Source organism: Oryza brachyantha, chromosome 4, assembly GCF_000231095.2.
Source record: "Oryza brachyantha chromosome 4, ObraRS2, whole genome shotgun sequence".
Taxonomy (NCBI): Eukaryota; Viridiplantae; Streptophyta; class Magnoliopsida; order Poales; family Poaceae; genus Oryza; species Oryza brachyantha.
In genome coordinates this window covers 6,839,919-6,855,740 of record NC_023166.2, presented here as the reverse complement: position 1 = coordinate 6,855,740, position 15,822 = coordinate 6,839,919, and the positions used below count along the sequence as shown (strand labels likewise).

The following is a 15,822-nucleotide window of genomic DNA, read 5'->3' as shown; positions in this document are numbered from 1 at the left end:
CACTTAATTGTTTGTCTCATATGTCACCTAGTAATCGCATGGGGGAGTGCTCGTTCATTGTTTTGTCAGATTTAATAATCACGTAATGTTTCACATCCGTCGATAGGTAGAGGAGATTGTGAGAGCTAGAAATGCCAGGTCTTGATGGAGCCTGTAGATGGCTGTTGCAAAACTGCATAGGTGGTGGTGGTACCCAGGTGTTGGAAATGCATATAATTTTTAGTAGCTTTCTTCCAAACATTTCACACCTAGATAGTAGATACATGCGTCACTCAATTTATCCACGGAATAAAAGTTTTGTAATATGTATGATAGAAGTATATGCATCCTCTCAATATACGTATGATCAATTACAATATCAGTGTAAGTGCTTTAATATAGGGATAGTATTTAATACAAATGGTAGACCACATTGCTTGAGAAGTTGATGCGTACATTTGAGACCTGTTTATAATTGAAAAACATCTTATCCTATTTCTCCACAGCCCAGTGTAAATTTCATATTATATAGCAGCTCTGAGCGACCTATCGTGGCAGCCCAACTGATGAAATGAACTCTTGCTCCAAGCTATAACATTTGTGGCTATTTGGAGACTCAGAGTTGGTGCTTTGAGCCAAGTTAATAGCCAACTGCTCACAACTAGCTTCAGACCTTATAGGTTGCAACAGGTGTATCTCTTCATCATTTTCCGGAGTAGGATGGCATGAATTTGACCTTTTTGTTCGCAAGAACTGTAAAGTCATTTCGACTTGCTTCATTGTAGGTCTATCTTGACTTCGGAGCCTTAAGCATTTTTCTGCAAGAGAAGCAACACTGTTTATCTCATCCTCGGTAGCTTCCTCATGAACTTGTGGTGCAACTATATCTTTGATTGGCTTCACCTTGAGCTCCCAAAGAAAGTAGTTGGACAAGTTCTGCTTTGATCCTGACACTGTTGTAAAAATAGGTTCTCTTCTGAGTAGTAGTTCCACAAGTACCACACCAAAGCTATATACATCACTCTTCTCATTCAGCTGCCCAGTATGGTAATATTCTGGATCTAAGTAACCAAATGTTCCCTGTACATTTGTAACCACGTGAGTTTGGTCAATTGGAACCAATCTTGAAGCACCAAAGTCTGATACTTTAGCAGTGTAGTTTGCATCTAGAAGTATATTAGAGGACTTGACATCACGATGGAAGACTGATACTGAAGCTGCTGAATGGAGATAACAAAGAGCTCCTGCAGCCTCCGTTGCAATTCGTAGACAGTCATCCCATGACAAAGAAAAATCGCTGCTTGAACTAGAATGTAGAATATCGAATAATGAACCGTTGGGAATGAAGTCATATACCAATAGTGGGACCTCAGTTTCAAGACAACAACCAAATAATTTTACTATATTCCGGTGATTTATTTGAGAGAGAATAGCTACTTCATTAATAAATTGGCTGATCTCACCTTCCTCAATGTGCTTAGACCTTTTTATTGCAACTACACGTTGGTCAGATAAAATGCCTTTGTACACCATACCATGCCCTCCACGACCAAGGATACGTGTAGGATCAAATTTGTTTGTTGCCTTCTCTAGCTCATCTAAAGAGAAAATCTTTGTCTTGTCATTTGCATTTTCATCCGACAATATTAGTTGTTCTAGGAGGAGGCCTTGGTTTTTCTGGAAATGCTTCCGACGTAGTTGCTTTTGGGTGTCCCTTTTCCATCTACGGTAGATAAATGTTGCACTTAAGCTCACAAGTAGAATGCCAAAGCCAGCACTAAGCCCAATAGTGATACCTGTAATGTGCACCTTAATATGCCATGATTTGTCTAAATCATATTCATTGTGAAATTAGCATGTGCATATAACTCACCTAACAGAAGATTTTGGCTTTTTGATGAAATGCACTGCATCTGGATAGTATCATACTTTGTTTTATAAGGACAATCAGTGCAATAGTATTTTCCAATGGTATTATGGCATACTCCTTTGCAAATGCCTGGTGTGTTGCACTCATCAATATCTGCACCCACAACTTAATCAACTTAGTAAGATAAGACAAACGTTGAAGGAACATGGTACAGCTGCTTTGGATATAACTTCCCTTATACTCTCCTAGAAATCCCACACCTTATGCTTTGGATATGAAAAGGATTGAAATTATCACTTTAATATGAAATTATCACTTTAATATTTTGAATCAGAGTACACATATAGTTGATGCAATTGGAATCCAAGCATCACTTTATTTGTTTTCTTCCAATGAAAGCAAGAATCTGTAAATATGGCATTTCATTGGAAGCCATGCACATAAAATAGTTACAGGTGTTCTTTAAAAAGATAGTGGACAATAGCTACCGCTTCTAAGGCTCGTATGATCAAGGTATTTTATTTAATATGATTAAAATTTGTAGATGCCCCTTAATGTTGGTAATACTGACATAAATATGACTGCAAATATATTAGGTAGGTGATGCAAGCACTAGCATGTGAAAAAGCACGGGTTGATGAATCGTTCAAAAAAAAAAATCCTAGATTAACCCAAGAGAGCTATGAGTTCCGGTGTTAATAGCAGGACAGGAGGAGCTACAATCATATTTTTTATTAATTCAGGTGAACTTTTTATTAAAAAGAGCTTGACAACATGTATGTTTTGTCTGTTTTTTGCTATAAAAAGGAAAAAAATAGATTCTGCTTTTAGGTGCGAACAGAATCATAAAGGCATGGCATATAAAAACAACAGCATGGAAATGCTATTCGCTACAATTTGTAAAATGCAGAGGAATGTGAACTATAAGTTTACATAGTATTCATCTCTGTGGAGGGGCTGATAAAAAATCAGAATTCCTCTGTCCTTTTTATGCGTTGATTGTGCATGCTAGTTAAAATACTGAATATATTTTTCTATAAACAGCACTGTTTCCATAATAACATTTTTTTGTCAAAATTATTATATAATATATGAATTTGAACTATAACGTTGTCTTTATGGAAACCTCTATGGCCTAGGCCTTTCTCAGTTGCTCCTGTATAGGAGTACTTGTCAGTACTATGTAAAATGCAATCAAATTGTATAACCAGCACTGTTGGAATCACAACCAGCATATATTAAAGGCATAGCATCCAAGATTGTTTTTCTGTAGCACTATTGAAATCTTAGTGTTATAAGTATATAAATTTTTGCCTGACAGGTAAATGTAAACACTGCATGAATGTGTGTGAGAGAGAACCTTGGCAGCCATTTTGGACATATGGATTTCCTTCAAAGCCAGGTAAACATTTGCATCTATAACCAATGTAGCCATCGATAGAGTTCACGGCCAAGCATGTGCTATTGATGCTAACACATGCATATCCAGAGGTGTTCTGTTTTGCCTCTTGGCACGTTAGATTGGCAACAGCCCATTGCACAGAGGATGATTTGCCAGAACCAATATAGAGTTCCGGTTGCTTAGCTACATACACTTTAAATTCCAGCTGTTCATACCAAGATGTATATCTAATGCCTACAAGACCCTCACTGATATTTATATACGCCACCTGTTGTTCGTCGTCAAATTGGAGGCTGGAGGATGTTGCATTTGTGCAATTGAGCTGAAATAGCCTCCTTGCAAAGCACCCTTCTTCTAATCCAAAAGGAAATGGAACACTGATGTTCCCACACATTCGTGAGCAGTTTGCCTTCTGTTGAGCTGGAATATATCCTGTTTTACATGAAATTAAGGTAGTAAGTACATATGTTTGAATATATAATATCATAGTTATTTCATTTAAGAAAATGGTTTAATTTCTAATGTCGGTATAATAAAAGTTATACTATGGACTTCATTTCTCATAAAAAGAAAAACCTTTACATATATATACTGATGTATAACATATTCTACTATGTGCACAGAACAAATTATGCAAAAAAAAATTATGTCTATTACACAGCTGAACAAAGGTACTGTATTTCTTTAACAGAAGATAGTGCATGTATTTGTCTTGTTTATATACGTAACATAGATGCATCATAGTTTTGGACAAGTTTTTGTTTGAACTTGTGCCCATGAATTATGCATATCAATGCCTATGTTTAGTTGAAACCTTTCTCTAATTCTTACACGAAAAATGTTTTGTTGTTTTAGAATGGTCTCTATTAGTAGTAGAAATCAATCTAAACAGCTCATCTTGTCTAATCCAATAGATCATATCTATTTATACTACCGATAGCAGAACTCATAAATCAACGGTGGATATCACTATAAAGGTACAAATAAATGTTTATTCACGTATATATATTTTTTCTGAGCATGCACACATAGTTTTCAAAGGGTGGTAAGTTACCGTTATCACGCTGGCAACCATTGAGTATGTATGGGTTCCCCCAATATCCACTCTCACATCCACAGAGATAACCAAACTCAGTTGTTACATAGCTATCAAAGCACTTGCTGTGGCTGCTGGCACAAGCATAGTTTGTCATATTATCCCTAGTTCTGGCGCATGTTGGTTGATCCACAATACTCCACCCAAGGTTCATGCCAACAGTTGTTATATTGATTCTGTTCCATAGGAGGCTTTGGTTAGAGTGTGTCTTGAGCTCAACATTGTTATGGCGGACAAATTTTAACTGGAACGCAGTGAGACTAGCCTCTAACCAGATTGAGCAACATCCTGTTCCATTGCAATTCTGCCTGGCCACCATGTCCGTCATTTCTTCGTCAGGGCAAGTAACCATACAGAGCATTACGCTGCTATTTCTGTTTTGATCAACCAGGTATACATCAAAGTCACAGCCAGTGATGTTTAGCATGGCATATTCAAGAGAGAAAGATCTCCCAGGGGCTTTCCAGGTCATGTTGTAAGTGTTGATACCTGGTCTCATAGGGATAGTATGGGATATATCGACGTCAACAAGCATAAAGAGGTAATCTGAGGATCTACCATATCCAGTAACATCAATACTGTCAACAACCTCTGTGGTGCCATCCTGGAGGAAGAGCCTTGGGGAGGTTGCCGTGTTGTCGCAGGTGAGATTGAAGTCGGGGTCCCGGAAGCAGCTGGAGCCAATGCCAAATGGATATTCAAAAGTCAGGTTGCCGCAGCTCTGTGGGCAACCACCTAGAGTGGCCGCAGCATGAACACCGGTGCTGTTGATACCTTGATTTCCTGGCACGCTAGATGATTTCGCCATTGGATTCACAGCAACGAACATAACAAGCAGTAGCAGAGGAAGCGCTGAACTGAAGGTGCTCATCTTCACCACTCAGGTAGGCTTAGCTTTCTTAGACTAGAAAAGTTTCAGAGCTTGAGCTTTAGATTGGAAAAACTGGGAGAAGTGTTGCAAATGGGTAAATGATGGGCTTCATACATCTAGGTTACGGTCTTGCTGCTTTAATTGTCAGTGCCATCTAAGAAGTGTGAACCAAAATGCCAAGTCTTGAATTTTTCTTTTTTTTTGGTCAAGATCAGTGCAAGATTACATACAGCCATACGGATCGTTATCAGGTATGTCACTTCAATCAGCATCACTATTATTGATTCTTGATGTGAACCAAATTGTGTTCTTTTTGTACATGGGTTTATTCTTTCAACACCACCTTTTAGTAGACCGACTGACTGGGCAAGATCTCTATATTGGGAGCATCTTCTCATCTTTTTCCACATTAAAGTAGCCAATTGCAGCCAGTAATTGACTCGTGGTCAGTCAATGTTCTATCTGTATAAGGTTTCAGTCGTCCAAAGCAAACATATGAACTCCGCAAGCACATTTTCCACCATGTCACCGTTGGATGCTGACATTCCAAGGACCTGAGTGCCAACCAGCTGCAAAGCAAGTATTCTGAGTTTCTACCCCCATGGAGTAGGGAGTTTAATTAAGAGTTTGGCCGTGTGAGCTTGGATCTGATATAGTGGTCATGCACAAGACTTCTGACAGGTAAGTAGAACACTTGGCACGTGTTTACATTTGAAATATGTGTTGGGAGTTAAATATTTTTTTAGCAATTTTGCAAAGCCATTAACAGGACAGTAACCTTGCCAAGTTTGCCTGGAAGTAACACTAATGGTAAATATGTAGATGGTAGCTTTTTGTTGGGTTCATGTTTAGGAGAGTGGGGGCGGTTGTCATACAGGATATTGATTTGAAGTGTGGAACTGTCCTCCTGGAGATCACTCCTGCATTGCTCATCCACTGGAGGAAGCAGAGCTCACTGCTTGTTGTGAAGGCCTGTCTCTAGCAGCTAATTGGTTTCATGACCCAGCGATTATTGAACTTGATAGTGTATCTTGTGTGCAAGCTTTGAATGCAGTTGATGGGGAGCCGTTCCCGTATGGCGCTTGGCCTAGTGGCGGATCTAGCTAATAAGATTATGGGGTCTGAATAAGTTAGAGTTTCAGCCTTCTTTTTTATTGATCTTTGCTATAAAATTTTAAGAAGCTCTTCGTAGTGGCTTTAATGACTTTAACAGAGGTAGTGGGGCTCAAGCTCCGCCGTCCCATGCTAAATCCGTCCCTGGCTAGGCGTAAAGATGCAGACGCTGGAAGCGTTCTTAGTGTATTTGTATCATGTCGACGTAATTGATTGAGTTCAATAAAAACTTCCGTTATCTAAAAAATAAATAAATAAAGATGCGCATGATCTGGTTACGGCACTAGGTGATCTCCAATTAACCAAGGTTTTGGAGACATGAATTACAGCAGTGAGTGAGATTGGCTCAGCGATTTGGCTGGTAAATGTTACTATGGGTATTGAACAATTTTGTGCCAAGTGATTGTATGGTGATGGTATAAAAGAAAGAAAGCATGTAATGGACTTAAAGTTTGTCAATGCTGTATTATGCTTGGAACATCATGTGCATGGTATATAATTGGATTTTTCCAATACGGTGGAACACCTGCCCACTTCAGGCGCCACATACTGTTCAACCAATGGTTGCTACAACCTATGATAACTGCATTCCGCTGAATTGATTATGCTCTACTTTTTGTTGATATTCACCAGCCTGATAATTGACTTTAATTATTTGTGTGCCCTAGGAATCAATAATACTCAATCTACCCCCTCCCCCAAAAAAAAAAATCGTAAAGCCCGGTTCATCAATTTGTCATGTTTCCTCTAAATTCATATTCCGGGAATAAATTCAACTCCCAATTTGAATCCTTAAATTATTGTCAACTTCAAAAAAAAAATCCAAGAAACATAGTACGAACCCAAAGTTTGGTACCGATCGTTCTCACGGAGCAGCTCTGCCTCTTGACGTACGTCAAGGTCTAGCCTGGTCAAAAAGCCACACAGCACAAGTTGACGCGTACAGCAAGGTCACACGAGAGTCGTTGGTGGAATGGTGGCTATACAGGTGCTGTTTAGTTGGGGAGAATTTTTAGGTTTAATTGTTACATCAAATATATTATACAGACACATATTTAAAGTATTAAATATAGTCTAATAATAAAGCAAATTTTAGATTCCACCAGAAAATTGCAATATAATTTATTAAATCTAATTAATCCGTCATTAACAAATATTTACTGTTTATTTTTTAAAATCTATAACTACATATTCTCAAAAGCTGTGGACCGTTTGGGACAATTTCTAACATAAACAGTTTATGAGAAAAACTGCAGCAGTAAGAGCTTTCCAAACAGGCCCACATTTATATGTCTTGCCTTTCATATGCAGCGACCTCAAATTAAAACCTAACCGACACAGATAATATGTCTTGTGTATGACTTCATTTGTGATGACTTTATTTGTGATAGCCCTTGGTATAGAGCTTTATATTGCAAGCCGTCACACACGAGTACATATATGTAAGGTCGTAGCTGGCCCCTACATCTCTAACTGGCACCAAGTTGGTCCCTACATCTCTAAGTAGCACAAGTGCCTTCTGTCAACCGCTGAATTTTTTTTATTTTTTAAACATTTTTAATAAGTAATTTTATTTACTAAACATCAAGAAAAAATATTTTTGCTGTAAACCTTTTGGTCATACTAGTGTTGGTGGTGTGGCAAAACAATACTATCATGCAAGCTGGTTGGCATGGCAGACTTACAAGACAAATTTGTCATGCTAGTGTCAGTGGCGTATCACGTCACGCCAGATACTTTGCGTGGTAGCGTTGTCTTGCCACGCTAATGTTAATGGCGTGGCCAAAAGATTCATAAGGTGAATATATTTTCTTTCGAGATTTAGTAATAAAATTATTTATTATCTATATTTTGAAAGTGCATCTAGCCCCTAAACGAAGTTTTGGATGATTAATGACAATGCTAGCCAAGCATGTGTGCGCTAATGAGCTGTGATTGCAGAGAATTTTAAAGGATCAATTCGATTGAAGGATTACTTGATAAAACTTAGAGCATGTGTGACCCGAAGCGACGGCTCTACGAAGACGAACGCGCTCGAAGGCGTATTTCATTTTTTCTTTTTGAGTCGTAGGAACTCCGTACTACTAAGAGGGGTCACTGGAATCTCTGCATGCATCCTGGAGTAAGTTTAGGTCCAGTTGTAGCCTATGTTGTTTTTCCTGAAGCAGGGACAGGACGGTCCGGTCCTTGGTCCGGTTTCTGCTTGGTCCGGCCCTTTGTCCGGTGACAGGACAGTCCGGTCCTTGGTCCGGCCCCTGCTCAAGCCGAGTGTGTGGATGGTCCGGCCCCCAGCCGGACAGTCCGGTGGTATGACGGTCCGGACCTTGGTCCAGCCCCTACTCTGAGTGAGTGAGCTAAGTGTCAGCCGGACGGTCCGACCCCCTAGCCGGACGGTCCGGTTAGGTTTCTTTTCCAACGGCTAAGTGACGTCCGCCAGCCTATAAAAGGGGCTCTTGAGATCTAGCCGTTGGTGAGGCTTTCTGTTCGAGTTTTCTGGTTGCTAGGGAAAGTTTAGCACCTCTCAAGCCTCCCCACTAACCCAATACACCTCCTAGAGAGATTAATCGTTGGATCATGTCTTAGAGAGAGTGTTAAGGTTAGTGAGTGATAGAGTGTTCATTCTTGGGCGTTGATGAATGCATGTGGAGTCAAGGTGGCCTATTACTCTTGGAGATTGATCTCCTAGACGGATAGACGTCACCCGTGAGCCTCCGATTCGTGTGGATCGCCTGGGAGCAAGTTGTGAAGGTTGGTGCCTAACATCCGCAAGGGAATAGGTAAGATTGATAGTGGATTCTTGTGCTTTCTCATAGAAGGCTGCAGGGTAGAGCGAATTGCAATCTAGGGCTGGGCAAGCCGCCTTGATCTTGACCATGGCGGTCGATCGAAGGGCTTGCTAGTCCCTAGTTGTGAATTCGGAGACCCGTGTTGGCCTTGTGGGAGGAAGCCAAGAGAGGGAAAGGATCGAGAGAGATCCCGCTCGCAGTAGCGCCTCAATGGAGAGTAGGATCGAAAGATCCGAACTTCGGGATAAATCTCTCGTGTCTTTATTCTTATGATTCCGTGTGTCTGTTTGTTCCTGCGATCTTTCTGCTGTTTTATTACACACACAATCACATCATGTTCCCAGAAACATCACCGAAAAGATAGACTGTCAAGTCTGTATTTTTCACTGATCGGACGGTCCGGCCAGAGCTCTCGGCCCAACCCGAGAGTGCCGACCGGATGGTCCGGCCCCTGTACTGACTGCTGCGATTTGAAAGAATTTTCAGGACACCTATTTACCTCCCTCTAGACTGTCTCTCTGGGCCTTCACATTTGATCGTTACAGATTCCGATGGATGGTTGTGTGGTTAGACGTTTAAACGAGCGCACAAATTAGCAGCATGTTTGATTTGATGCAGTCCGAACGTTTAGATAAACATGGGCAGCAGTATAAAAATTTGACAGGGTAAAATAAAAATAGGATGGTTTCGCTAATTAAATAATACTTTTGTTATTGATCAAACGTTTGATTTTTTATTCATCCGCGTAATGTATGGGGGAGGTAGGGGTAGGGCGTTTACGAGATTTTTGGTTTGGGTGTATGTCTTTATATTATCATCCAATAACACTGATTAAATATTTGATCAGTAGACGGTACCATTAAATAATCATTTTTTCTGACGAGGCCCTCTCATTTTTAAAGACGGGCTAAAAGAAAAGATAGATAGTAAAAATACACCAAGGAGTGCTAGTCGCAGGGCGCATGTAAAAATCAGTTTCTATTATGCTATGATTTTTTCCTAGCTTTTTCTCAAACTTTTCGTCAGTTCTTGTATGTAAACTTTCCGAAGTGGTAAACGATATATTAGTTATAAATAGTTTCTATATAAAAATTTATGCTACCTTTTTAAAATAGATTTTTCAACTTTGTAATAGTTAATTACATTATTTATACATTTAAATAGCTATAAAAAAAAGTTCTATCTATACAACAACATGCTTATTGACGTGTAAAAGAACACGGTTAGTGACGACGACTGTGTGACCTTCTAGAGGGCGTCCCGTGAAATTACTTTTTACAGCCTATTTTTGATCTATAGGACCTCCCCTCGATGTTACAAACGGGGTCTCCATAAAAATAAAACCCAGGAAATCGTTTCTAATATCGTGGGGCATTACTCATTTACTCTATTTCGGATATAAGAAAACTGTGTACATATACTTTGTTCAAAAAAAACATCACTGACATGGTTGCTGTGATCGATCTCTAATCTGCACTACCTCCATTTCATATTATAAGGCTTTTTAATATTATCTAAATTCATCGATAGATGAATGCATATAATTTATATATATATATCTAGATTCATTAGAAAGTCTTATATTACGAAACGAAGGGGTAGCTGCTAGTGACATCGAACTAATTAATATTTGCCCCATGCATGATGAGTGATTTAGGCCACGTTCGCCGGTGGGGTTGGCAAGTTAAGTTACCTGGCACGAAAAACGTAGCAATAGATTAGTATATAATTAATTAATTAGTAATTATAAAAAAAATAAAAAATAGATTAATATGATTTTTTAAAACAATTTTTCTATAAATTTTTTTTGTAAAAAATACACCGTTTAGTAGTTTGGGAAGCGTGTGCGCGGAAAACGATGAAGTTTAGTTAACCGGTACATCCGTTTCATATTGTAAGACTTTTAGTCTTGCCTAAATTTATTAATTGATAAATGTATATAATTTATATATATATATAGATTCATTTAACGTCCATATATAAATCAAGATGAGACTATAAAGTCTTACATCGTAAAATATTGTAAAATAGAGGGAGCAGTTGGCTCTGCCGAACGCGGCCTTGGTGGAAGCAAGAATTCATTGGCCGGTTGAGCCCGATAGAAGTCAAGCTACGTAACGCAAGGACGCAGCTGTATCAATCGTGTGTTTCCCGAGCTGATGGTCGAAAATTCTGCACAAGACAGTGTTGTTGACTGCAAGTAAATTAAGAACATAGGTTCACATGAACAAGCAATCTTAGACATCCAAATCTTTGAGATAAGTGCAGCTTAATTCATATGTTCATAACAAAAATGCTTAATTACCCTCTACCGAATGATTAGAGCACCTGACAGTGTCCTCTCTCTCTTTCCCAGTACATGGAAAAATAATATTTTTTTCTATTTTCAAGGGTTTGGGTTTGGGAGTTAGGTAACTTTTGAGTGGTTTTTGAATTCTCACTGTGTGCCTGTTTGGTTGTCTGGGCCGTATCTGGTCCGCATGTGGCATACAAAATTTCACATGTTTGGTTGACTGAGCTCAGTCCTCAGCCAGACCAGTTAGATGTAAAAAGGGGCTTCGTGCCAGACTGAGTCCGGCTTCGCTAGCAAGTTTGACCCATCACATACAGCTAGCCTGCATATGCGGGTGCAGTGCTGCACCACTCGCGTAGGAGGCAAAACCCCCTCGGCTCCCCTCCTCGTTGCTTTCCCTCGTGTGAAAAGCTAGGTTTGCAAGCTCGAAGGGTGATGCTCTTGCGAGCAGCTCTTCGCTGAGCAGTAGCAGCCAGATCTACCACATGTTGTCGCCTCCACCGTTTCTCCGCCTCCTCTGTTCCTGATGTCGTCGAGAGCCAAGAATTGCTCGTGCAAAGCTAGAGTTTTGTTGAGCTGCTCCCAAGGGCAGCGCTCGTGCCAGCGGCTCGTCGCCTAGCAGTAGGGGCCGGATCTGCTCGGTGACCATCCTCTCATGGATCTAGTAGATCTTCTGGTTGATATTTCTAGATTAAATTTTGAGTGACCATATTTATGTTCTTTGTTTCCGTAGCATGTGATCTATTATTCCCATGCTAGGTTAGTACTGCTTACGATCTGTTCTTGGTAGATCTACTGATTTTCCAATACTACTCAAATGAATGTTTCATGTTTGGTTGATTTGCTTGTCGAGAGGTTAGAATTATTGATGGTTACATGCAGTGCTTACAATCCTGTCATGCCCAAGGTTTGGTCCATTATTTCTTTGTATCACCCTTCAGCACTTGTTCTGCCTCTAATTTTAATTTCTGCATGATTTCTAGTCAAAAAGAGATGCCTTTGGATGATGGTTTATTGTTTATCCACCATTGTGTTGCCCTTTTCCTGGTCCTGATAAGAACAATTTCCTTGTTCTCACAATCTGTTGCCATTTTAATTTCTGCATTGCTTGTGCTCAATAAGATATGGCCTAGGACTATGGTTTATCTATGTTTCCATTCTTACTTGTGCTCAATTTTACCATTCGGTTGCATTTTCTAGTACCGACAAGAACAAATACTAATCCTATTGATCTTTTGCCATCTGTCCAGATGGCTTACGATGTTCCTTTATCTATGTTTCACCATTCTGTTGCATTTTCTTGTTTCTTCTAATATATTTCTATTCTATTTTGCAATGATGACAAGCAATGCAATACTTTATTAAAATTCTGAGGTCATCTCCTCTCTTGGAATCTGGATTCAAAATTTTAAGGCCAACTACTCCATTCTAGAATTTCAGTACTATTGTATTATATCTTGCAATTTTTTTTCTCATTACTAGCGATTTGAATGATACGAACGAGCTCCTTCCCATCGACAGCACTAAGTCTACAATAAATTGATATTACATGTTGTATTTAGTTGTGTATTGTGACGCTGGATTATTAGTGTAAATGATCTAATAGCAATGGTTAAGCAAACTAGATTATGGGCATGCTTGTGTTTTGTTACGGAATAATTTTATCAGCTATTATTATGGTTAAGTGATGTTTGTATTGTCATTTGCAATCGCCTACTACATCCAACCTATCGTTACGAGATGTTCAGCAAGTGTTGAGAACTGGCACAAATACATCATTTCGGAACATATACGCATATATATACAAATATATATAGATACGTATATATATACATTAGTTAATTTTTAATAAAAACCACTTAGTTGAAATCAATAATTTAGGCTTGCTGTCATAGCAATTCCTACCCTCTACTCTGCACAAGACTATTTGGATATGTATGTCGGTGTATCGAAAATGAAAGATAATTGATTTGACATAGTTCACTAACGAATTGTGGTAAACCTCGTGGCAACCTCAAAATACCTATCAAGAGTTGACTGCACTCTGGTCCAAACGTCCTACCAAACACCATTTTTACAAACTGCATCCACAACATCTTGTAGATATAGCCTTCATACATACAACCAACCAAACACTATGTCAGTTAATCCAGGAAAGACACATACCCAAATAGAGCTACCTCGATTACTCTACCAAGGTGGCAACCAAATAGGCCCTATGTGCCTTAGAAACAAAAGCTAAGTGGCTGTTTGGATCCAGAGATTTTTTTAGTCCATTGTCACATTGGATGTTTGGATGTTAATTAGGAGTATTAAATATAGACTGATAACAAAACTAATTACATAAATAAAGACTATTTTATTAGACAAATTGTTTAAGCCTAATTAAGACACGATTAGCAAATATTTACTTACCATCACATTTGTTAATCATGAACTAATTAGGCTTAATATATTCATCTCGCTAAATAGTCCAGAATATGGGGTGAGTTTTCCTAACGGCATGTATTTAATACTTCTAATTAGTGTCTAAATATTCGATGTGACAGGGACTTAAAAAAAAGTTATGGGAAAACAAATAGCCCCTAAATCTATCCAAAGCTTGCTATAGATCTACCTCATCAATTTTCTCCCGTTTCCTCTGAATTCATATTCCAAAACTAAACTAAAATCCCAGTTCGAATCCTCTAAATATTCTCAAACACAAAAGGTTGAGAAAACAAACAAACAAATCCAAAGTTGGTATGCATCTGGGCCGGCCCTTCTCCCTTCCTCTCTTCCTCCTCCTCCTCGCTCGTGGCCACCGGCTGCAGGGCGCCAGCCACCACCACCTCCTCCTCCCCAGCTTCGCCGCCACGAGACCGACCCACGAGGCCGCCGACCACATTCCTCTCCCCTCCCTCCCTTTCATCTGATTCCGGTAGGGATGGTGGGCGATCTGCCGGTCTCTCGTACCGTCGGGGTGTTAATAGGTATAATGTCCTGCTGCCCCTTGCTAGATTCCTCCCCATTCTGGTGGGGAAATGAGGAACGATTCTTTTTTTTTTCATTTTGACTTGCATGTTTAGTTTAATTCCAGTGATTCCAGTGATGGTGATCTGCTTTGATTGTTTGGCTGCTATTTCACTCTTTGCGTGGGCATATTGAGTCTTTCAGATCAACATGGCACCCAATAATCACGAGTGGAGTGCTCGTAGTCTCGTTACAAATGCATCTCTAATGATCTAATGATAACAATGTTTTTTTTTTCTTTAGGTTTCTTCCAGTGCCAGGAGTAACTAGTATCCATATAGATAGCACTGTAGCAATGCTCTAGAATTTCGAGTATAATGCATATTTGTTTTTTCAGCTAATTGTCTGCAATTTTGTCAATTTGGAGGATGTATAAATGCACGCAGTATAGGAAGATTGTGAGAGCTAGCTGGCGTAAATTGAATCCCAATTCTAGATTCACTTATTGCCGGATCAAGGACTAATGGTTGCTGCCATGCCACCTTCCTGCACATGATTCCTTCTGTATGGGCTTGTCTTGTTTATTTCAAGAGATGTTTTAGGGTTCTCCATCTTACCTCTAGAGAGGTAAGAGAGCTGTGACAAATCCTAGCCATTCAATTTCGATAGATTATTTTTTTCAAAAAAAAAATTATTTCCTACCATAAATATATTAACCAACAAAGGAAAGTACCAATGTATATTGTTCTTGTGCATGCATGCAATACAAGAAAAATATATACTACACATGTAATCAATATACTACAAAAAGAATATTATGAACAAATTTATATATTGAAGTCATATGTTGTCGATATGTAAATAGAAATTGAACGCATTTAAAAAAAATATTTGAATGTTTTAAACTGAAGGCGAACAATATAAAAGTTCATCATATAGCATATTAAAAAGTATTCAAAATCATGAAAATGAGTTATAAAAATCATTAGTTTAACTAATTGAATTTATTTTTGCACTATATTTTGAATTTCATAAAATTTTCAACAAGGAAACTTCCTTTCATTCCTCATTAGAACACAATAATTGGTTTTCATTGCCATTTAATGATAATAAATAATTCTTACCCCCTATGAGCTAAGATAATTATTAGCCATTGGATTAATATTGGATGGAGGGTCCATAATAACTTGGGTGCACTGTAAAAAGATCCTTATTTCAAAGGTATGCTTATCCTATAGGATTAATTGTTCGTCTTCTATATATTTGTGTGGCATATTTAATTGCTGACCTCGAATGGCACCTAATAATCAATTGGATTGTTTTATCTGCTTTAATAATCATATATTGTTTTGTGGAAAGGGTATATAAGAATGAGAAGGCTAGTAGAGATAGAAAGTGACAGACCTCGATGGAGGCTGCAGATAGCAATTGCAGAACTACATAAGTAGTGTTATCCTGAC

General features: G+C 38.8%; 1 protein-coding gene across 1 annotated transcript; it reads right to left on the bottom strand.

The window, feature by feature from the left end:
- Window positions 1-220: 220 nt before the first annotated feature.
- LOC102714555 (wall-associated receptor kinase 5-like) lies at window positions 221-5,490 on the bottom strand. The gene is made up of 5 exons (XM_006653198.3): window positions 5,449-5,490; window positions 4,306-5,218; window positions 3,210-3,683; window positions 1,853-2,002; window positions 221-1,775 (listed from the first exon to the last, which is right to left on the bottom strand). Exons 1-5 carry the CDS (start codon window positions 5,488-5,490, stop codon window positions 526-528), a joined length of 2,829 nt encoding a protein of 942 aa, XP_006653261.3. The 3' UTR covers window positions 221-525.
- Between the last annotated feature and the right edge of the window lie 10,332 nt (window positions 5,491-15,822).